This window comes from Lynx canadensis, chromosome B4 (genome assembly GCF_007474595.2).
Source record: "Lynx canadensis isolate LIC74 chromosome B4, mLynCan4.pri.v2, whole genome shotgun sequence".
In the NCBI taxonomy this organism is placed as follows: Eukaryota; Metazoa; Chordata; class Mammalia; order Carnivora; family Felidae; genus Lynx; species Lynx canadensis.
This window is the reverse complement of record NC_044309.1, coordinates 123,266,702-123,290,386: the sequence shown is the minus strand read 5'-3', so window position 1 is coordinate 123,290,386 and position 23,685 is coordinate 123,266,702. Positions and strand designations below refer to the sequence as shown.

General features: G+C 46.4%; 1 protein-coding gene across 1 annotated transcript in view; it reads right to left on the bottom strand.

Annotated features, from left to right (window-relative positions):
* The window catches only part of STAB2 (stabilin 2), a 167,042-nt gene that overhangs the window by 72,129 nt on the left and 71,228 nt on the right, over positions 1 to 23,685 (bottom strand). The window contains exons 19-30 of the mRNA XM_030320397.1: positions 23,220 to 23,282; positions 20,260 to 20,346; positions 19,216 to 19,302; positions 17,774 to 17,885; positions 15,678 to 15,858; positions 13,533 to 13,626; positions 12,137 to 12,295; positions 9,128 to 9,223; positions 7,043 to 7,138; positions 4,685 to 4,732; positions 3,113 to 3,249; positions 2,590 to 2,704 (exon numbers count right to left, since the gene is read on the bottom strand). Coding sequence (XP_030176257.1) covers positions 2,590 to 2,704; positions 3,113 to 3,249; positions 4,685 to 4,732; positions 7,043 to 7,138; positions 9,128 to 9,223; positions 12,137 to 12,295; positions 13,533 to 13,626; positions 15,678 to 15,858; positions 17,774 to 17,885; positions 19,216 to 19,302; positions 20,260 to 20,346; positions 23,220 to 23,282 — 1,275 coding nt within the window. The remainder of the gene's footprint in view (positions 1 to 2,589; positions 2,705 to 3,112; positions 3,250 to 4,684; positions 4,733 to 7,042; positions 7,139 to 9,127; positions 9,224 to 12,136; positions 12,296 to 13,532; positions 13,627 to 15,677; positions 15,859 to 17,773; positions 17,886 to 19,215; positions 19,303 to 20,259; positions 20,347 to 23,219; positions 23,283 to 23,685) is intronic.

The window sequence follows — 23,685 nt, the reverse complement described above, 5'->3', positions numbered from 1 at the left end:
GCATGCACACAATCAAAATGAAGTGATACTTTCCTCTCTACTATTTGGGATGTCCCAGAATACCAATTCTTGTCTTTTCTATTTCATTTGGAGAGTGCTGGTTGAGGCTCACCAAAGTGACCCTGCAGTTTGAAAAGCAGTGTAGACAGTGTTGTGTGGGTTGAATTGTGTCCTCAATATTCATACGTTGGAGTCCTAACCCCTAGTACCTCAGAATGGGACCTATTTGGAAATAGGGTCTTTATAGAGGTAATCACATTAAAATGAGATCATCATGGTAGGTCTTAGTTCAATATGGCTGGTGTTCTTATAAGAAGAGGAAATTTGGACATAGCTGTACAGGGAGAACACTGTGTGAGCGTGAAGAAGGCCACGTCCAAGCCAAGGAGAGAGGCTGGAACAGCTCCTTCCACAGCCCTTGGGAACAAATCTTGCTCACACCTCGATCTTGGACTTCTGGCCTCCAGAACCTTGAGACAAAATTCTCTGTTGTTTGAGCCACTCGCTTTGTGGCGCGTGGTGAAAGCAGCCTTAGCAAACTAATGGGGACAGTAACCGACTTTCCTGATCAGCATCCAGCTACTTTTCAAGAGCATTAATTACCCCACCTACCCACCAACCCAGTCACCAACTAACCATGACACAACTGGGACTCCATTCTCTCTACTTTCCTTTCTTCTTCTCCTCACCATTACCCTTTATTTGAAATCCCTTCTGGGACCCTAGGTGCAGAAGGGGACTCGTCTCACCCTGAGCAGCTCCCAAGTTACATCAGCAGAATCCCTGAAATAAGCATTCCTGGCCACCTTGCACATCTCTTTGGTTAAAGGGAGACATTTATATCAGACATAGGAACTCATTAAAAATGTGTCTCTGGTGATTAGTTCCTCCAGGTCAATGGTCCCAATTGATTTGTCTCAGAATGTATAGAACCTGCGATTAGCCTGCCCAGGATGGGTGTTCAATAAATGCTTGCTAAGAGAATCAGCTAAAACACTGAAGGAAGGGGTGCCTGGGTGGCTCAGGTGGTTAAATGTCTGACTTGGGCTCGGGTCATGATCTCGTGGTTCATGGGGTCAAGCCCCACATCAGGCTCTGTGCTGACAGCTTGGAACCTGGAACCTGCTTCAGATTCTGTGTCTCCCTCTCTCTCTACCCCTCCCTGCTCGTGCTCTGTCTCTCTCTCTCTCAAAAATAAATAAACATAAAAAAAATTAAACACTTATGGAAAACAACACATTGATATATGTATGTAATGCACTGGAATTATTATAATATATAAAGAATCCATGGGCTGTATTCAACTCTTTTTGGCTTTCTAAAAAGACTGATTTGGGGCGCCTGGGTGGCGCAGTCGGTTAAGCGTCCGACTTCAGCCAGGTCACGATCTCGCGGTCCGTGAGTTCGAGCCCCGCGTCAGGCTCTGGGCTGATGGCTCAGAGCCTGGAGCCTGCTTCCGATTCTGTGTCTCCCTCTCTCTCTGCCCCTCGCCCGTTCATGCTCTGTCTCTCTCTGTCCCAAAAATAAATAAACGTTGAAAAAAAAAATTAAAAAAAAAAAAAAAGACTGATCTGATGAAGTACATACATTCTGGTAATTCTAGGCATAGACCCTTTTCACAGTGCTCACGCCGATGAGTAGAAAGGTAAAAATGTTTTAGAGCAGTAATTCTAAGACATTTTTGACTGTGGCCCAGGGTCCACTGATGTGGCAGTTCCCACTTTCTAGCAGAATCATCATTTTCATCTTGTGCAGTTCACATAAAGAGCTATAAAACACTGCCCTATGCAGCAGGGCAGCCAGACTTCCTGATGAAGACGGAATCTAAGTCCTGACACTTGGCAGTAAGGGCCAGAGGGCAAGCTCTATGGGGCTCTGGCACTGCCCTAACTCCACGTAGAAGGTGCTCAACAGATATTTGTTGATCCACCCCGACCTAATATACAATTTTGGCAATCTATAACGTCTCTAGTAGGTTACCAGTAACCAGCTTTTAGTTAACCATATACAAATAACCAAAGTTGTGAAATTGCATAACGTTTACCCAGGACAATGGAAAGATTTGCCTTTGTGGATCAGTTTGTGGTCTGTTGGAAGGAGCCACATGGCCAACCAGTGGGTGGGGGGGGGGGGCCACATTTTATAGGATCACTACTACAGAGTAATGTGTGTGTGTGTGTGTATGAGTATATGTTGGCAGTTGTTGAAGCTGGGTGATGCCTACATGGAAGTTCTATTCTTTTTTTTTTTTTTTTTCAACGTTTATTTATTTTTGGGACAGAGAGAGACAGAGCATGAACGGGGGAGGGGCAGAGAGAGAGGGAGACACAGAATCGGAAACAGGCTCCAGGCTCTGAGCCATCAGCCCAGAGCCTGACGCGGGGCTCGAACTCACGGACCGCGAGATCATGACCTGGCTGAAGTCGGACGCTTAACCGACTGCGCCACCCAGGCGCCCCATGGAAGTTCTATTCTTGATCCATGTTTGCTCATGTTTGGACATTTCCACAACACAGAAATTGTTAAGAGGGCAGCATGAACACAGATGACACATCTCCACTAAACAGACAAATTACAACATTCTCTTACCCCATCTGCCTTTGCCAGGTGAAGGAAGTTGCCCTGCAAAGACGTTGCCAGCATGTCAGAAGGTGACAGAGCCCACAGATCTGCCACTCTGTACGTGCCTAGTAGCACATGGTATCTGAAACGACAGTCCGTAATGGCTACAGTGAAGGATCCATGCATGAGGCAGTATCATTGAGTAGTTAAGAAAATAGGTTCTGGAGCCAGAACCTCTTCCCTGCAATTATTAGACATGAAACCTTGGGTTAGTTACTTAATCACCCTTGCCTCAGTTTGCACATCTCTAAAATAGGTCTAATTTTAATGCCCATCTCATAGGGTTGCTGGGAGGATGAACTGAGTTACACCTAAGGCAGTTAGCACAGACTTGGCTGTCAATAACGTTAACTGTTATCATCCTGGGGTAGGAGAGTTCTGGAACATTTGAGTTTCACGGATCTCAAGGACCACGTGACCTCCCTCCACTGAACTTCCTTCACACTGATGCTAATAAGATATCGTGAAGAATTAAATACATAATACCTACTTTATTAGGGCTGGAATATTGCTCTTGGACAACCAAAAGGCTTTTTCATCTTGGTCCATGTTCTCAATAGCTTGCGGGGAGGGCACGAGGACAGTGAGGTTTGAGGCGGCTGACAGCATGGCTTGTAGAGAAGCATTCTGAATCATAGGAGGGAAGGAAAGTAGGCCTGATTCACATTAGAGGACAGACAGGGCTGGCTGAATGCTTGGCAGAGATGAAAACTTCCCATGCGAAGTAATTTCAGGGATACTGGAAAGGTCTTAGGGACCCCTTTCCCAAATCCATCCCACCCACTGGCTGGTGCCCCTATGCTCTTATGAGATGCATTCTTCTGATTTAAATTGTGAGTTTTGTCAAAAGGCACATTTTCCTGATCCTCCAGTCAGACTTTGAGTCATGATCAGTCATTTACCCTTTAGTCTAAACAAAGAATCAGAGCACCGTCTTGCTGATCATGTGTGTGTGGGTGTGTGTGTGCACATGTATGTGCGGAGAACCTTGGGAACCCTTGGATGCCCTTGGAATAAGGATGGTGGGAAGGTTATGGGAAGCATTTCAGCATGGGGGACACACTGGAGGCCTGAAATCAAACTTAACCTACTTTTCGTTCTTCCCTAGAGCCAGTTCTGGGTAGAAGTGGTGCGCTTAGGTTTAACAGCTGCTCCCAGGAAAAACAAACAAAAAGCCTTCATATGTAGTGTTTCCTGATTTCTGTGGTGTGTACCCTCCCACCATGGCTGATTTCAAGTATTGAAAGTAGGGTTGGGGAGGATGTGTTCTTGTGTATTGTGATGAGCTGGGTCCACTTCACCACCAGGCAAGCTTACACATGGGGGGTTAGTCTACACGGAAATCATCATTGTACAATAGGATTCTCAGTCCCTGCCCTTCCATGTGGTGGGGGCAGAGAGGCCCTACACAGTAACTAGCCATCCCGGAGTGGATTACCTATCTTGGCACGTGTCTTCTCAAAGGGAATAAACCACTGGTTGTGAAGGGACCTTGGTCCACTCATGCAAAGATGAGAGAGATTCAGACAACTGGTACAGCGGGGATTGGATTCTGCATTATAGAACTTTCCAGGGGAGAAGAAAAAGCTCCTCTAGGCATGTTGGACTGACAGCTAAGTGCACATGGATTACCCCAGATTGTAACTATGAATACCAAATCCAACTCGGTGAATTGCAATAATGATATGCTGACTTTTCACAAAGACCTCTTGATGCATGAAGCCATATGTATACATTTGAATTGGTTGAAAAGTTGACCCCTCCGGCTTAACCTAGACCAGAAGTTTTTAGCCCTGGTTGCGTGCTAGAATCACCCAGGAAGCTCTTACGATGCATGATGTCCAGGGTAAACCTCTGGCCAATCGAATCAGAGGGTGTGCAGGTGGGAGCCTCGGCATGGCTATTCAAAGTGATTCTAAAGTGCAGTCAGCGTGGAGAGACACCGCTCCGGATGATTGCCTTCCCTCCTTCCTACCAGCTCCCCTCCTTTCGGTTTTCTGTTCCATGCATTCCAAATTTCTAAAATTATGTACATTTCCTACATTCCAACAAAGGTACTCACATTTATCCACTGGTTAAATATAGCTGCCGCAGAGAGAAATGACAACTCCTTATTCATGTCGTGCAAGGGAGGGAGGGAGAGATGAGAGAGAACACGAGAAAAGGAACAATGAATGAGAAGCATAACCACAGTGCGTGTCTGAGTAGCACACACTTAGCCTTCCTATGGCTGGGCTCATTTGTGTTTCCAGCATGAATGGGAGCCCCAGCTGGTTGAATTTCCACGTTGCCAGAGCTGCGCATTTCTTTCACGCTTAGTGGCTCCATTACCCTCTATATTTGAGGCAAAGAAGGAATTCCAGAAACTTCAGACAGACAACCACCTGAAGTTCTTCCAAATTGGAATTGAGTTGTTAAGAACATGGCACCCAACCTCATGGAGGGCCACAGGGCTCAATGGCAGCCCTCTTTCAGAGCCAACCTTGAGTAGTGGCTTGGGAGGCAGGGCCCAACCACCCCGGTTTTCACTCTGGTTTGGTCATTTCCTAATTGCTTAGGCAAGTTACTTAGTCTCTCTGGGCTTCAATTTTCTTGTCTATAAGATGGGGATAATAAAAGCTCCAACTGATAGGTTGATGTGAAATTTGGAGGACTTAAGGTTTTAATAGAAGCTGTGATGCGGGCCATGCTCCGTCTTAGCTACTCCTACTTTGCATTTCTCTACCGTGGAATGTGTTAATGAACATGTATACTGAGCCGCTGTGGTGGGCACCAGGTTGGAGTGAAGGGAGGGTAGAAGACACAAAAAGGAAAAGATGACTTCTGCCCTCACACACTGCCTTTACTTGTTTGGGGGAAGTTAAGACTTTGAAGGCAGTGCCATTAGATCAGTGACATGTGCAGGTGTGGTAGGGGAAACTCTGGCCCTTGAGTTTAAAACGACCAGGTTCATTTCCTGAGTCTGCCCTTTACTACCAGTGCGATCTTGGGCAAGTCACTTAACCTCTCTGAGAACTCAGGTGTCTCGTCTGAAAAATGAATGTGATGATGCCTTGCTGCTGGGGTTATGAATGCCACATGCATCCGTGTAGGGGACAGCATTTTAAAACTATTAAACACCATGAAAATGGCCACAATGGTTATCATATGCAAATATGCACAGAGGCAATAAATCTTAGAGTTGTCTCCACTCCTTTTTGAAAGTAGTTGAGGTTATTAAATGAGTTAGTAAATACCTATCAGATAGCGAATTAGTAAACTGACAAGGGCAAGAGTTGAGATGCATGAGTGATCTCCTGAGGGGGCTGCTCCAAGGGAGAGGGGGTGCAGGTGGGACATGAGTTGATGGCAGGAAGACGGGGAGAGGAGGCCAGGGTCTGTGGGAGAGGCGAGTGGAACAGGTAACCGGATGGCTGGGCTAAGTGAGTGGAGCCCGTGTAGAGATGCCTGGAGCGCCGGGCTAAGGGTTTGGACCTCATCTTGCTTTCTGTTGAGGAGAGGGCATTGTGAAAGCAGAGTGTTGGGGCTTAGGTTTTAGGACACGAGGCTCATGGGCAGTGAGAAAATGTTGGGTCACCCCTCCATGATCTGGGTGTCAGGAGCTCCTGGCCTGACAGGGTGAGTAGAAGGAAGAGCGTAAAGTGAAGGGTGGGCAGGACCCTGAAGAGGCAGGAAGACCGAGGGCCAGATGGGCCATCAGCCCAGTGGAACGCAGGCTGGGGCGAGGCTTGGGTGGGAAGGGGGCACAGCCCTGAGGACTGTGGGCCTGGTGGTTTCAGCAGAGAGGAGGGGCAGGAAGCAAAGTGCAGCAAGTTGAACAAAATGAAGTGAGAACATTTATCGATTTATTTCTCATTCAACAACTCTTTGTAAACACTGGGAGTGAAGTAGGAGACAAGACAAAGATCTGCCCTCAAGCGTTCACAGTCCTGAGGTTGGGGAGACAGACCACGTCTGAGCCAGGACAATTCGGTGTGATGTGCACGGCCCTCTCCCTGAGTACTCGGCCCTGGTGGCTAAGTGCCTGAGCCCTGCGCTTACACAGCCTCGGGCTGGATCCCCCACTCTGCCGCTGAGGCCTGTGGGCAGCTTAGCTTTGATTGTCTTCTAGAGAGCTAGCAGGGTCAGTTAGCTGCTCATTAGGGAAGTCTGCGAACGGAAGAGGTAGGACACCAAGAAAGGAAGTCCCCCTGCTTGGTGCATAGAAGGTACCAAACAAAAGCGAGCCCTCAGCAGCCTTTAGGCTTGTGACCCACAGAACACATATGCCATCTGCACGAAGCAGCTTGCTTCGTAGGGAATTTCCTGGAGCAAATGATTGGCAGAGCACTGTAAAGGCATCCTAGCGAAGAGTTTTGTTTAGTTTCTAAAAGACTTTTGTCTTTATTATTCTGCACAAGAGCTTATCTTGCTCACTTACCACGGCTGCATTTCCATAGCACAGAAGGCCATCTCCGTCATAGCCCTCTTGGCAAACACAGCTCCAGACGCCAGAAGAAGTAAACTGACAGGTTGCCTGACAAAAGGAAGAGAAAAGAAAGAATTGGCATTCCTCACAAAAGATTTGCCTCCAGTTACATCCGTGAGCCCTCTGGCTCCATCTAAGGTGGGAACGTGCAGCTCTGGGGTTGGAAGATGTTGGGAGTGACCCACAGACCCTGCCCTGTAGCAATGAAAGGTTCCTGTCTACATGATTGGTGCCTCGCTGCTGGGCTATGAATGTCACATGCATCCATATAGGGGACAGCATTTTAAAACTGTCAAACACCATGAAAATGGCAACAACAGTTATCACATGCAAATGTGCCCAGAGGCAATAAACGTTAATCACAATTACATTCTGTCCTTTCATCCCGCTCAGATTGAGCCTATGAGAGCACAGGACACCACATGAATTTGAATTTCAGATCAACAAATACGTTTTAGTGAAAGTATGTCCCGTGTAATGTTTGGGGCACACTGGTGCTGAAGAAGGATTCACTGAAATTCAAACTTCGCCGGGGGCGAAGGGGCTCTGAAATTCAAACTTTGCCGGCTGTCCTGTACTGATTTTATCTGGAATCTCTATGTTTCTTCCTCCAGGCTTTGGAAGGAAGTGAAAGTAGCAATAACTTCCCATGTTTGGATTGTCAGGACTTGGTTGGGCTTAAACGTAGCAAGAGTGTTGGATCTCCTTCAGATTTATGAAGGGCTCACATGATTCTTGAGAAATAGATACTGTGGGGGCATCTCTCCCATCTTTCTTCTTTAACAACTACTCTGGCCCTACCCTGGCAACCATGTTCCCAATATGTCGTCACCCTCCCTGGCCATCATTGACTGGCTCATATGTGGACACGTGGACTCCTCTGAGTTGGTCAGATCCTTTCTTCTTTGGGGGTGGAGGGTGACGTTGATCTAAGAAAAGGGAGCTGTGTACCCCCAAGATGCAAAGAGAAACGTTAAAAGTTGGGAGAGAGGGAGAGAGAGAGAGAGAGAGAGAAAGAGACAAAGAGAAAACAGATGCACAGAGAAAAGCAACATGAGAGATCACATAGTCTCAGAGGATTAGAGGAAGAGGCTGCTTTGACCTTGCTGTCTTCAGGTTTTGATTCTGGGTCCTTGGGAAGTCTGCTTGTATTTCCTGCCATGGTGCTACCCTAGGGTACTCCCTGCAAATTCCTTTTTTGCGGAAGTTGATTTGTGTGGATTCTGCTCCTGGCCTTCAAAAGCACTGTGACTAAGGTGCAATCTTCATTGGTTCTGATGTCAGGTGCATAATGACGCTCTTCTGCAAGCCTGTTCTTCCATAATTTCGACACAAGACACACTCTACCCTAAAATGGGCATTGTCACCAATAATTTGTGGTAAACTCTGTTATGACATTCAAAATGGGAGTCCAGTTATCTTGTTGGTTCAGAATCGCTGGATTTAGCAGATAAAAAATTACCAAGTTGAAGATGAACTTTGGAGAGGGTATGAATAACTTTTGGTATAAATTTGTCCTACACAATCTTTGGAACATACTTGTGCTGTAGAATTTTTATTTATTTGAAATTCTGATTTCACTGGGGACCCTGTGTTACATGTTGGTTCTTCCAACACTTGGGTTGGGGCGAAATTTGTTAAGAACTACTCTCATTTTGCTTGGGGACTCTCTTCAGGGGGAGAAAAGATTTTGTTCATTAGTAGGTCCGAATAAGAAGTAATCTAGCTTTCTTTCTTTCTCAGGTAACTTATTTTCTTTTTAAACTTAAAAAAAATTTATTTATTTTTGAGAGAGAGAGAGAGAGAGAGAGAGAGGAACAGAGCGTGAGCAGGGGAAGGGCAGAGAGAGAGGGAGACACAGAATCCGAAGCAGGCTCCAGGCACCAAGCTGTTAGCGCAGAGCCCGACACGGGCTCAAGCCCACGAACTGCGAGATCGTGACCTGAGCCAAAGTCAGATGCTTAACCGACTGAACCATCCAGGAGCCCCAGCTTTTTTTCTTGTTAAGGTAAGGCTAAAGAAAATGAAGTAACTCACCAGTGGATGACATTTCCCAGTTTGTTCCAAGCACGAAGTGATTTCTTCGCAATCAATCCCATTGCCTCGAAATCCTTCCTTGCATTCACACTCATTCTGTAATTCCAAGAACAAAGGGGAGATGTGAAAACAACTGCCTTTCATGCCTTGCCATCATGTGGCCTGAAAACTGAACCACAGAAATTGTAGCTGCTTGGCCCTCTGAGAAAACAGAACAAATGTCTTTCATTTGTTACACTTCCAATTCCAGAGCGGCTGGTCTGCACATTCTACGTTACATTTCCCAGTCTGATTGTTTCTTGCTACTTCCTTTTTAAATTCATCATCCTAGAAGGGCCATACGTGATATAAGACAGCCCATTAAGTTGTGGGAAGAAATGAATAGAATTTCTACTTATGAATTTTTATCTTTAACAATATAACTATTATTTGCTATGTGTGCACTATAAGGTAAATATGTGTAACTTAGATGCAAGTATATGTGGACAGTAGCACCTAAATACGTCTTTATGTGATAGGGCAAGACTTTGTAAACGTGGGTGTTTAATCTCCTCCACTTAGTATTGGGGTAGCACCTTCTCGCACCCCTACCCTGACATATTAAGCCAAATATGGTTTGTCTTTTTATTTGTTTATTTATTTTAAAGTTTTTAAAATTTATTTTGAGAGAGAGAGAAAGAGAGAGAACCAACGGGGAAGGGGCAGAAAAGGGAGGGGTACAGAGGATCCGAAGCAGGCTCTGTGCTGACAGCAGAGAGCTGGACGCGGAGCTCAAACTCACAAACTGTGAGATCATGACCTGAGCTGAGATCAAGAGTTGGACGCTTAACCGACTGAGTTACCCAGATGCCCCATGGTTTGTCTTTTAAAATAAATATTCATGGTAATTAGGATTTGTGCCAACTTGGAATATCTATTTTCAAGCCAACTAGTAACTACTGTGGGCATCCTAAATATGGTCTATTTTATTTCTTACATGGCAGTATAAAAAGACCTTTCTCTTCCTCCATTTCCCACATCAGGATGCCTTTAAAATTTGTCCACAGAAAGAAAGAGTAGAGAGGAGACAGATACTAATATGGGTGGAACTGGGTATTCCTCACCGTCCCCAATTCATACGTTAAAATCTTGACCCCAGTACCCCAGAATGTAACCTTACTTGGAAATAGGATTGTTATTATATAGTTAGTTCAGATGAGGTCACACTGGATGTGGGTAGGTCCTAATCCAATTAGACTGGTGTCCTCATAAAAAGGTGGGATTTGGACACAGACAGGCACACAGGGAGAACGCATGTGAAGACGAAGGCAGAGGTCAGGATGATGCACATATAAGCCAAGGAATGCAAAGATGGCCAGCAAACTAGCCAGAGCTAGGAGAGACGCACAGAACACATTCTTCTTCACAGACCTTTGAAGGAACCAAACCTGCCTGCCCACAGCTTGACCTTGGACCTCTAGTCTCCAGAACTGTGAGACGGTACCTTTTTGTTGTTCTATGCCACCCACCTAGAGATACTTTGTCACGGCATCCTTAGCAAACTGATAAAGATACCAAGACATTTTTTTTTTTCTTTCTCAGATGCAATCTGGCAATTCAGGTGAGTCAAAATGAATGCAATTGCTTGCCAAATGCTTGGTGAGATGTAAGACAGCGGGGAGCTCTTCCAAGGAATAGGACTTTCCATGGCTATAATCACAGTACAGTCGTCATCACCTCTCCGGAGCTGACTGGTCCTAAGCAGTAGCTTTCTCTGCTTCAGTCTCCCTTACATGAGGTTAAGTGAGGGTGATTGACGGATTGTAGAGTTCTACTGAAACTTGTACGGTCAGGTGGTGACTAGGAGTGGGGCTCTGGAGTCTGGGTGTGAATCTCGCACCATGATTTATTTTCTATGTCATGTGAGCAAATTATTTAGCATCTCTGTGCCTCAATTTCCTCTTTTGTAAGATGGAATAACGCCGGTACCTACCTATGTTACAACAAAAGCAAAAATATGCAAGTGGGACTACATCAAACTAAAAAGCTTCTGCATAGCAAAGGAGCCCATCAATAAAATGAAATCACAATCTACTAAATGGGAAAAGATATTTGCAAATTATGTATCTAATAAGTGGTTAATATCCAAAATATACCAAGAACTCACACAATGCAGTAACAAAACAGTGAACAATTCTATTTAAAAATGGGCAGAAGATCTGGATAGACATTTTTCCAACAAAGATACTCAGATGGCCAACAGACACATGAAAAGATGCCCAACATCACTAGTCATCAGGGAAATGCAAATCAAAACCACAATGAGATGTCACCTCACACCCGTTAGGAGGCCTATCACCAAAGAGACAAGAGATAACAAGTGTTGGCGAGGATGTGGAGAAAGGGGAACCCATGCACTCTTGGTGGGAATGTAAACTGGTGCAGCCACTATGGAAAACAGTACGGTGGTTCCTCAAAATATGAACACTAGAGCTACTATACCTTCAAGCAATTTCATTTCTGAATATTTATCCAAATTTGAAAAGATATCTGCAGTCTCATGTTCATGGCAGCATTATTTATAAAAGCCAAGATATGGAAGCAACTCAAGTATCCATTGATAAATGGAAAAAGAAGATGTGAGATATCTATCTATATCTATATCTATATCTATATCTATATCTATATCTACATCTATATCTATATCTCTATATAAATATTACTTAGCCATAAAAAAGAATGAGATCTTGCCATTTACAGCAACATAGATGGACCTCAAGGGCATTGTGCTAAGTGAAGTAAATCAGACAGAGAAAGATAAATACCATATGATCTCACTTATATACAGAATCTTAAAAAAAAAAAAAAAGTACCCACGTCATAGGTTTGTTGTGACCATTAACCCATTCTCCCCTACTACAAAGGATTAAAAAGCTGCAGTAAGTTCCAGCCAAAGTGCTTCTGTGTCTAGCGGGGAGAAGTCACTGCAGGAGTCCTGCTCCTCTAGGCTCTCTAGTATGTGGCACCTACCTGCCCGGGGCCCACATACAAACAGGTTGCATTGACGTGGCAGCCACCGGTGCCGGGCAACAGGCAGTTGTTGATCTCCGAGCAGTCTCTGCCGTCCCCGGTCCATCCCTGCTGGCACACGCATGTGTGGGTCCCTGGGCCGGTTTTGATGCATTCTGCCTGCAGGAGGAAAAGAAGCAAAATCTCTGAAACCTCAGAGCCCCATGATCCCAAAAGCCAAAAAAGGAGGTACATTCTAGAAACGCATGTTTGCATGGAGTGCAATAGAAACAATTATTTCTGTATGCACTGTATCCTATATGCACATTTGCACTGAGATCCACAGAAAAGGTGAGATGATTTAAGGAACAGAATTGCTTGTTGTTGGCCAGCCAATGACCATCACCATGAACATCGCTGTCATTTATTGAGCCAGGGACTGTTGTTAGTGTTTGGCTGGTATAAGCCATCATCTTGAGGAAGGTACTGTTATTGTCTCTGTGTTACAGGTAAGGAAAGTAGGCTTAGAGGAGGTAAGTAACTTGCCTCTGGTCACACAGCTACAAAACTTCACAAACCCAGGTTTCTATAATGCTGAAGACCAAGCTCTTAACCATGGTACCAAGTCCAGACCTGTCGGGATGACCACCTTAGGAGGCTGAAAGGTAGCACGAGAGGAGAAAGGTGCTAGGTATGCTGTTGAGTGGGCGGGACTAGCCCAAGGGGCATCTGGTGGGGGTGGGGCAAGGCATTAACATTGAATTTCACCCTCAGAGCCAAGAGAAGTTACTGAAGGGGTTTCAGCATGGGAGAAACGCGATCTGATCCACCTCAAGTCACTGTGGCTGTGGGTGGGCCATGAATACTTGGTGGGTGGGCCAGAGAGGTTCTAAACTGTGGGTAAGGAATGGAGGTGACTCCAGCCTGGTGGTGGTAATCAAAAGGTGTTCTGAAGGCAGCGGTGGGCTTGGGCTATACCTCTGGGCTATATCCAATAATAGAATTTAGTTTCTATTATGTCCCCAAACCTCAGTTTCTTCATCAGTATAATGGGGATAAGAACATCTGCCCCGTTGGGCTGGCGGGGAGGGAAGAGCAAATGAGATCAGGTGCACTCGTCTCTTGTAAGCTGTAACAGTTGAATCAGTAGTTTAGTACTAATAATCTCCAATATCTGATCCTCAGGCTGTGCTTTTAAGAGCCCAAAGACCCGCGCTTCTGTGGTCCTGGGACGTCCCTTGCACATGTGGATTTAGGAATGGAAGCTCACAGAAATCACCAGCACCATCTTCAAAGCTTCAGGAATCCAGCAAATCTGCTAACACGAAAAGCCATCAGACACCGCTCTTTTTGGTAAGGCCTTCCGTCAGGATTTCCTAAAACACCAGGCCGCTTGGAAATGAAGACCAACACTCACATTGTGGCTGCAGCCCCCCGGGGTGAATCCTGCGCAAGGGTCCGTCTCTGAACAGAGGCTTCCGTCCCCTTCGTATCCTGCTTTGCAAACACAGCTGCGAAAGAAGGGTGAGTGCACAAATTCAGCCCCAGACGTGGAAGCAGTCACTGCCCAAGAGAAAGCCGGCCAGCCAGGGCTGAACCGGTTCCTGGCCAGGCGCTTGACAGTTTGCCCTCGTGGAGGGAGCCAGTGTAGTCAGGTGGTCACGGGCACTTCGGGGGGTCTGCAGTCAGACCTGGGAAGCCAGGCCCCATCTCATAGCAGTCGTGTGACCCTGGACGAGTCCCTTAACCTCTGGGAGACTTTGTTTCCTCCTCGGGAACGAGAGTCTAAAATCTCGCTCCCAGAGCTGTGGAGATGAGATCAGCATGTGGAGCCTTTAGCAGGGCACCTGTACACGCTTGCTTCTCGTGAGGCCCCGCGTCTGGCAGCTTTCCTGCTTCCACAGGGCTGGAATCTGCCTCTAGCTTAGCATCTGTGGTTCTGCAGAGAACAACTCCCGTCCCTTCTATGCAATAGTTTTTAGCGTACTTGAAAATGACGGTCAGATGAGACCTCTCCTCTCTCCCCTCTCTGGTCCCTCAGATTTTCTTTTTTTGGAGCAAGACACTCTCAGGAGTCTGATTCCGTGAGAGGACATAGTTTACTGACCCATCACCCTTTCTCTCAGACACGCATTTCAAAATGTCCCATCATGATACTTTAACTATCAAACACGCCGTTCATTCATTCTTTCATTCCACTAATAATTTATTGAGACCCTTCTGAGAGGTGCTGGGTCGCCTATGGCTTCATCCTATCCCATGTCACTGTGGCAAATTCAATCATAAGTGCTTCACAAAAATTTAAATAGAATTGTTTTTCATGTATCAAGGCTCCTGGAGGAAAAAAAATACTTAGTCTGGTACCCGCATGAAAAAACCAGACTGATGGGTTCCAACACTGTTTGATTTACCTAAGTTTATATAGTATTGCTGCAGACCCATGTTGATAGCCCTTTGTGGGTGATTTCAGAGGTTTTAAGGACAGTTTTGATAACTTGTGATTTTTGACTTATACATGGATGTAGATCCTAACTCTCAAGGCAGATGCATTTCTATCGGACCACCGTGGAGGAAAAGACACAGTCTCTGGGCCCACGCTGCCCACGGTCTAGTGGGGGAGACAGATCATAAGCAGGTAAGTAAGTAACTATGCAATTGCAAATTAAGAAAAATGCTTTAAAAACAAGACCAAGAATACTAGACATTCTCTGCATCTCCCATGATATTTCTTGGGTGGTCACTGACTTTGAAGCAGATTTTCCTGGAGAGGGAAATCTCCTCTGACATTGCCCCTCCCACGTCTCTAAACCCACTGCATGATCTAATGACCAAGAGCCAATTTCCTATAAGATGCCTTTAACAGGGGAGTCATTATTAATGGCTTTAGGAAGTAAAAGCATTTTTATTTATTTTTTTATTTTTAAAGTTTACTTATGTATTTTGAGAGAGAGAGAGAGAGAGAGAGCGAGCATGCACACAAGCTGGGGAGGGGCAGAGAGAGGGAGAGACAGAATCCCAAGCAGTTTCTGTGCAATTAGTGCAGAGCCTGATGTGGGGCTCCAACTCACCAACTGTGAGATCATGACCTGAGCTGAGCTGGAGAGTTGGACACTTACCTGGCTGCGCCACCCAGGTGCCCCAGTAAAGGCATTTTTAAAGGGTTGGAAAGTGGTGGACAAATGTTCATTTCTTTGCATAAGTGGTGATAATAATCATAGTTTCCATGACTGAACACCTGTGATGTGCTAGCCCTGGTGCTGGGTGCTTTTACATTCAGTTTTTATAATCTCCAGTGCCCTGCTACGTAGGCAACATCATCCTTACTGTACTGATGAAGAAAGTGAGACTCAGAGAGGTTAAGCGACTTACCCACGGTCACACAGCTGGTAAGTCTCAAAGCAGGGGGTGCTGCAATTTGAACCCAGCTCAGTCTGAGGTTTTCTCCACAAAAACCACACTGGCAGCCAGAGAAAGCAGGGCTTTGTTTGCAAAGAGTGTAGTTATGGGTGGGGTCTATCTACAGGGAGCACAGTGGCTGTGGGCTGTTAAGGGTGGCGCCTACCTTGCCGTCCCATTGCTGTATTCACAGGTGGCGTGGATATGACAGGACTGTACGTAGGGCCCGCAGGTGGAGGTCTGCTTGTGGCAGAATGTCCCTGTGGAGCCTTCTCTGCACGTGCCGGCCAGGCAGGCCCCGTCACTGTCGATCCTGTTATTGCATGTTCCGTAAATGCACAGACATTCTGGAAGGGAAGGAAGAGGGACATTGAGGGGTTGGGGGAAGGAGTGTAGCAATGGGACACATGAGGTATGGAGGAGAGAGACCACCTCCCCTCACCGCCCCTCATGCCTACAGAGAAGAGAAGAACGTGGGGCTGAGCCTGGGGAAGGCTCTGGGGCTATTTCTTAGTTTGTCAAGTGTCTCTCAGTGGGCCTGAGACAGGGAGCTTGGCTGTCCCATCAAGGAGGGGAATAACACAGTCTCAGAAATGCTTTGCGTGTGTGTGTGTGTGTGTGTGTGTGTGTGTGTGTGTGTGTGTGAAAGAGGCCAAGGAACTCGGTCTTCATTTACTTCGTGGTTAGAGAGCTTAGTTTGGAAATTTCTGACCTTTCTGGAATCCGTAGAAGGGGTTTCTCATGCCAGCATGGCCTCTGATGTGCAGCTGACACGTGCTCCTCACTCTCTAGCACAGCAAACCAGGATAACTGACAGTATCTGTGCACTGACCTCGTCCTAGGCACTGGGCCAGACTTGAACTGCACCATCTCATGAACAGTCACCAGCCTCTGAAGGTGAGTGCTTTCATCATCCTCATTTCCAGGTGAGGAAACGGAGGCCCAGGGAGGCGAAGCAAATTGCTTAACTTGCTGCTAAGTTTTCAAACAGGGACTCGAACTTAGGCCTTCAAATTTCATTTCTGTTCGTGCCCAAGTGCCGACACAGTAGGTCAGTGTAGTAGCTGGTGTTCCACATGCCTGTTACCAGTTTCCACTTGAGCTGTTTACTTTGCTTTTGATTACAGGTGTTTAAAAATTGCAATGTGGGCTTTAGACTCAGGCTCCAATGCATGTGGGAGAGAGAGGAAGGAGGGGAAGTTTCTCAAACTTCAGTGGCAAGGATTTGGGGATTTGGATATGATCAGAAAGGAAGGCATCTGTGGTTCTGCCCCAGGAGGGCGATGGGAGAGGGATTCCTGTGGGTGCTTGGAGCCAATATCCAGGACAGGGAAGAGAGCCAGAGTGAGAGAGCTGGAAAAGCATGGCTGGATTTAAAACAAAAGACTTTTCATAAACTTTTAAACCAGCCAGGGCTTAATTGGCAAGGGACAGGGGGCCAGAAGGAAGGGGAGGCTCTCCCACCAGGGATGGCAGGCAGCCACAGAGCAGGACGAGAGGCGTTGGTGTAGGCAGCCCCCACCAAGTCTTCCCTGACCTCGGCATCCTGCCCCACTGGCCTCATAAAAATGCCAGCGTTAGTAGGCTTTGTAATAAAACTTTATTTTTTTTTCCCCCGAGAAACCTTATTTGGCACAAAGAACAGTGGATTAAGATCGGCAGCCGTGCCCCTGCTGTGCTCTAATGTCCTGGCCATCTTCAAAGGTAGCTATGAAGATCAGACAAGGTAAGAGAGGGGAAGGGCTGTGTTCTTTGTAACAAATGGATGAGTTAGTAGTGAGAATAGTAACAGCTCCATCTACGGATTTCTTGCTGGTGCAAGCTCTGTGCTAAAGCCTTAAATTATGATCTGATTTCATAAAAAACCCATGACGTGGGTACCAAACTTCATTTTATAAATGGGGAAATTGAGGCTCCATGAGAGACTTTTTCTAAGGTCACACAACCTGTCAGTTGCAGCGTGGGGATTTAACTTTGGTCGGCTTGATTCCACAGCAACTCTGATCTAATCATTTTGTTCTTTCAAGTTCTAATCTTAGTGAAGAAACATACATCGATATTTATTTTGGTAGATCTATGTATCTCTCCTCTTAAATATATACATGATGCAATTTTAAAAAGCATGATGCATGTTTTCAAGATTATGTAACTGCATTTTTGTTTAATGCCTAGCCAAGGGGCCGTGTTTGCACTACTGCTTTGCTGCAGTGCAGCAGGGATCCCGGCCGAGGAGCCAGAGGAAGCCTGGGAAGTACCACTTACTTTTGTCACACCGGGGTCCATATTTATTGGGGTCGGAGCAGAACTGGCACTGGGAGCCTTGGAAGCCATCCTGGCAAATGCACGTCCCGTTGCCGTCGAGGCCATCTGCACACTGCGAGCAAAGGAGGCCCCAAGGGCGTTAGGACAACGCTCAACCGTGAAGGAGTCCCAGATGCCATCGTGCCATGGCCTGACTCTTTTGAGTGCAGATTCCATCTCTTTGGGACTCCTTGTAGAAAGCAGAGTTGTATTGGTATCGGGTAGGATGCTAAAACAGTGACAGGCTTGGGCTCCTGAGTTGGGATCTCGAACGTTAAGGGAAGCCATTCAGGGAGGAAGGGGGTCACGGTGGCGCACTGGGAACCTGCAAACAATGCTTGAGGGATGGTGTGACAAGCCACTGACCTTCAGCAAGAAGGCTGGCCGTTGTCTCCATTGCTCTGCTTTATGACTTCAGACAGCAGTGTCTCCCCCTGCAGCGTAAGACTTTTTGCCTTTTCAGCCTTTTCCAGGTTGGCTTTGCAGCGCTCGCCGCGCATCCCGGTCGGGCCCCCGTGCCTCCCACTGTCAGCTGCAGTAGCTGATTAGTACCCGCTCTGCCCTGTTCTCCTCACCTCACCTCAACCCGCTCATGAGTGCGGTTTTTCCTTCCCCTCAAAAGGGGCATATTTCAGATGTGGGTTTCTTAAATGCGTAGATCTGTAATTTCCCATGTGAACCGTAGCTCGTTTTACCTTTGTTTGTTTAGCCTCCAAACTAGGTGAGTTAAATTTGGGCCTTTACATTTTACTAGGTTGTGGAGGTGGGTTGAAAAAGGCAATCACCCAGGGGCACCTGGGTGGCGCAGTCAATTAAGCGTCTGACTCTTGATCTTGCCTCTCAGGTCATGATCTCGTGGTTCGTGAGTTTGAGCCCCACATCGGGCTCTGCACTGATGATGCGGAGACTGCTTAAGATTCTCTCTCCTCTCTCTGCCCCTCCCCCGCTAGCACTCTGTCTCTGTCTCTGTCTCAAAATAAATAAATAAACTTAAAAAAAAAGCAATCACTGGGCAGTGCTTTTTTTTGTTTGTTTAAATTATCACAGAATCTTAGTTTTGGAAGGAATCTTGGAGGTCAATGCATGGTACCCTGCTACCTCCCATAAGAGGAAAGTCGGGTCAGAGGGAGCCTCGTTGAGCTATCCAAGGTCAAGTGGTCAGCAGCAGGAAAGCAAACCCTGGAACACCACCAGACACCCCACTCCCCACCCCTGTTGCCCTCTGTCCCCAGATTCCTTCTGCTGTAGAACCTTCTGTTCTTTTAGCAACTGATCTATTTCTTGTACTTCCTGGGAGCAGTGGTTGACACTGTAACACTTCTTGGTTTAGTGATTTTAAAACTTATTTTTCCACTTGACTTAGGACAGGTCAACCTCAGCATTCATGACAAAGTTTTCATCACCTGGCCGTTCCCAGAGCACGGATTCGAGAAGCCTCCTGGACACTGGTTGCAGTCCGGCCCGTAGAAGCCTTTGCAGCACTTTGGTATCTGAAAAACAAAATGCATGTTGCTTTTTGAAACCGCAAGCAGAGTGCCAATTCCTCAAAGGAAATATATTTTAATTTCCATTATTATAATCAACCCTGTGTGAGCCCGACTTTCTCTCTTGCAGATGACAGCACGGCTGGTGCACAGCCATCTGCTCACCACACAGGTACTAAGGCCAACCGCGTGCCAACCCAGCTCTGGCACCGTGAGAACGAGATGTGAAGGCTTGTGCTCATGCAGCCCATGGTCTATCAAGTCCAGGAAGAGACCACAAATTAAAAAAAAGAAAGGAAGGAAGGAAGGAAGGAAGGAAGGAAGGAAGGAAGGAAGGAAGGAAGGAAGGAAGGAAGGAAGGAAGGAAGAAGAAGAAGAAAGAAAGAAAGAAAGGAAGGAAGAAAAGAAGGAAGGAAGGAAGGAAGGAAGGAAGGAAGGAAGGAAGAAAGAAAGAAAGAAAGAAAGAAAGAAAGAAAGAAAGAAAGAAAGAAAGTTTCCGAGATCTGTAATCGCTGGGAAGACAAAATACTGTAGTGAAATGGTGGCAGGTGGGGACAAAGGTCAGGGGAGACTGGGGGGCCACTGTGCATTGGGTGGTGACAGGGGGTGAGTTAAACACTTGAAAGATGAACCAGTTCCAAGACAATCCTGGAAGAGTTCTCCGAGGGAGGGAGGGGAAAGCGTGCACGTTCTGATGTGGGAGTGAGGGTAAGAGACAGGTCGGAGCCCTGGCAGAGGCTGGGCCGTGCGGGAGCATCGGGAGTGTAGGCTCTGTGTTAAGAGCGATAGGGAGCCACAGGAGAGAGGGATGCAGGGAGGGGGGTGACCCAGACACCATGTAGAGCCCGCCCTTCCATTCCCCTGTAGGAAGACATTGCCAAGGCCCCACCAGCAACCTGTGAGCCCGCAGACCCTGAGGCCCAAGAGCGTCGCCCTGGAGCTGCCCTTTGCTGCTGGCCTCACCTTCACAGTGGCGTTACAGTATCTGGCACAGCCGCTCTTCAGGCTCCTTATTCTGCCAGTGTAGACACATCTGTGTGTGAAGAGCGTCTGGAAGAAAGCCAATGGGAAAAATGCACTGAGTCTGTGTTTTGAGGTCCTCTGGGGGTTGGTCAGCTTCTGCATATACTGGACATCCTACTTCCATTTACTGTCGATGTCAGGGAAGCGCCCCAGAGCACACCAGCCCACGTGGCTCCCAGCCGGAGCTCAGTCACCTTCTTTAGGCCTCGGTTACCTTCTTGGTAGAATATAGGCGGGATTTGCACAAATAAGGGCACATTTATCTTTACATCTCCTCTCGTGCCATAGCAGACATTGCCAATCAATCAGGGAACACTTTCCTGTTCATCCAGGATGTGGCTTAGCCTCCCCTTCCAATCAATAGCCATCCCTAAGCTCCTGCTATATAGAAATTTTGGAGGCAGTAGAGAGTCTCTCTCTAATTTGTAGAAAGATCTACAATCAGGAGTGGTGTGTATGGGTAGGGGGGCAGGTTTAAATGCAACTTTTCACTCTGTAACCCCTGGTGCCTAATCATAATTATCTAGAGCTCCCATTTCAGCGAGAACTTACTAAAGGCAGACACATTGCATATATGAGGTCATTTATCTTTAACTCCATGTGGATATTTTTCATCCCTCTTTGTAGATGAGGGAACTGAGGCCCAGACAGGTAAATCTTTTTTTTCTAAAATGTCCCGAGAATGGGCCTTACCATGTACTAGCTTTAGGATAGCAGAGGCAAGTCACGTAGTCTCTGTGGGCCTCAGCTGCCTCATCTGTGAAATGGGACGATAATGCTGATCCCAGGTTTTATCGTAAGCATTTTGTCCCTGGCTCAAAGTTTATGTCAGAGAAACGTTGATGCTGAAGCTTAAGAAGGTAGCACTGAGAATTTCACGGACTATAAAATCCTAAAATCTGAGATATATAAAGGAATTTTGAGGACACTGAGGAAGAAATATTCAGTCCTCTTGTTGGATCTCAGGATAATTAAGCAAGTCTAGATCATAGGAGCCTGCAAAGGGCAGTTTTGAGGCTTTTCTGGTTCTAACCCATGGTCTAATTACCCCTTCTTCCTCTCCTTCTTTTCCTTACTTGGGCTGAGGCAATGTAGAGTCATGGTTTTGCCACATATTAGCTGTGTGACCTTGTGCAAGATATTCTATGTTTCCTTACCTCATTCCCAGATTACACGATGGATATAATGATAATATACCTACCTCATAGGTTTGCTATATAAAGCATTTAGAACAATGTCTGGCACACAACAATTACTGATGCTAGTCAACATGATTTCCTCTTTTCTCCTCCCTCTCCATATTCCCTGGTTGACAGCATCCTGCAGGACTCAGCGGTGATGGCTGTACTGAGCAAAATAAATACCTGAACAGCTGTGCCTATTTAATTTTAACGTTTTGCCTTATTAAGTGCTTCTCAGTAGGATTGTGTTAAAGATCTCATGTCCTTCCCTAGTGATCTATGCTAGTGTTGAATGAAACTTCTGGTTGATATGCTCTCTTTTAGGACAAAATTATAGGCAGAAATTTCTCTCATCAATTTTACCTTGGAGCATTTTGCTTTTGCCACCAGTAGAGTCCTTGACATGTGAATTCTGGATTGTTATATACTATCTGTTTCCTTGTTAGATTAGAGCTTCTCAACACAAGAACAAAACCAGAACAAAACAGTAACTCATTTGTCTTTATGCTCTAGGAACCAGCTCTCAATAGATGTGTCCAGAATTCAGTGAAACTTGAAAAGGGTTTGATGGTCCTAATATCATTTTCTTGATAGTCTTTGTATTTCTATCTAGAAAAATGCTTAGGAAGGGCAAACAGGAGTATGGTGTGGCAGAATGTGCCAAATAAGGCCATTTCGGCATAGGGATTATTTTGACTCAAGGCACTTGAAAAACAGCAGATAGAAAAGGGACACTCTGGCTTCTGACCTCCCCATTTCTTTCTGAAAACAGGAGATCAAACTGTCCTGTGAAAGATGCCCTCCCTGCATCAGGACCCAAGAGACATCTTGTCACCAGAGACAGGAAGCTGAGGTCAAGAAAAACCTGCACCAATGGACCTTGTTAAAATAGCTGTGAACTTCCTCGAGCCTTCCTGTACGTTTTCGTGACTTTTCCACAATTACCTCTCTTTAGTCAACCTACTATATAAAAGTTTGGGTTTTGCCGTTTCTTTGCCTCTTCATTTTCCTCAGGGGGCTCCCAAGGAGCATGTTAAAGCTGTGAACTTTCCTCTTGTTAATCTGTCTAATGTTAATTTAATTCTCAGGCCCAGCTGGAGACCTTAAGATGGTGAAGGTAAAGGTTTGCCCCCACTGCACAAACTTAGGAGGGCTAAGTAGGGAAGGAATGAACCTTTACTGAGTAGCCACTTGATACGTATTGTACTTGGGTTTTTATCTATGCTAATCCTATTATTGTTATTATTATTATTATTATTATTATTATTACTTACAGACAAAGGAAGTTAGTGTAAAGGCTAAGCAATGCACCTAGGGTTAATGAGCAAGGATTCAAACACAGCTCTGTCTACCCTTCCCCATATAGTAGGCTAAGAGCTAGTGTGAAGTTACCCCAGTTGGAATAGATATCTTTTTTCTTTTTCAGTTTATTTATTTGAGAGAGAAAAAGAGTGAGCAGGGGAGAGGCAGAGAGAGAGGGAAAGAGAGACAATCCCAAGCAGGCCCCACACGGCTAGTGCAGAGCCTGATGTGGGGCTCGAACCCACAAACTGTGAGATCATGACCTGAGCAGAGACCAAGAGTCAGATGCTTAACTGACTGAGCCACCCAGGCACCCCTGAATTAATATCTTTTAAGAAGAAAGGTAGAAAGGACGAAAAACACCACCAGTGGGGGTTGCTTGGGTGTTGTGTGGTTTCATGAAGCTGTCACACTCACTGTGCGCTCAGAATTAGCAGGACATTTGCTCCAATACACCAGGGAACAGCTCACACAGGTGCCCTGGAAGGGAAGACAATGGATCAGTACAGGTGCCCCTGGAAGAGGGAGCAGGGACCACCCGATCCAGTCTCATGTGTCCCTCCTACGGAGGGGGTTCCACTAGTTCAACACTCGAGGCCTCTGTCTCCACTCCCCACTGATGCCTCCCCAGCGAGGAGTGAAGTCAGTGCCAGGGGGATTGGGACCTGGAGCTCAGCCTGTTCAGAGCAGCCCACTCCACCCCCGCTTTCAGGGTCAGACTGTAGGTCCACTGGCCTCAGGCTTCTGATTGACTCTGTGCCATGTAAGGCGCCTGTCCCCAGGGAGGCACTGCAGTTGTCCACCTGCTAGGGGTGACGCATTAGTGCTGGCCGCACACTTATGGCTTTGTACTCCAATTAGCTTCCCACCAGTGGAGCTGAAT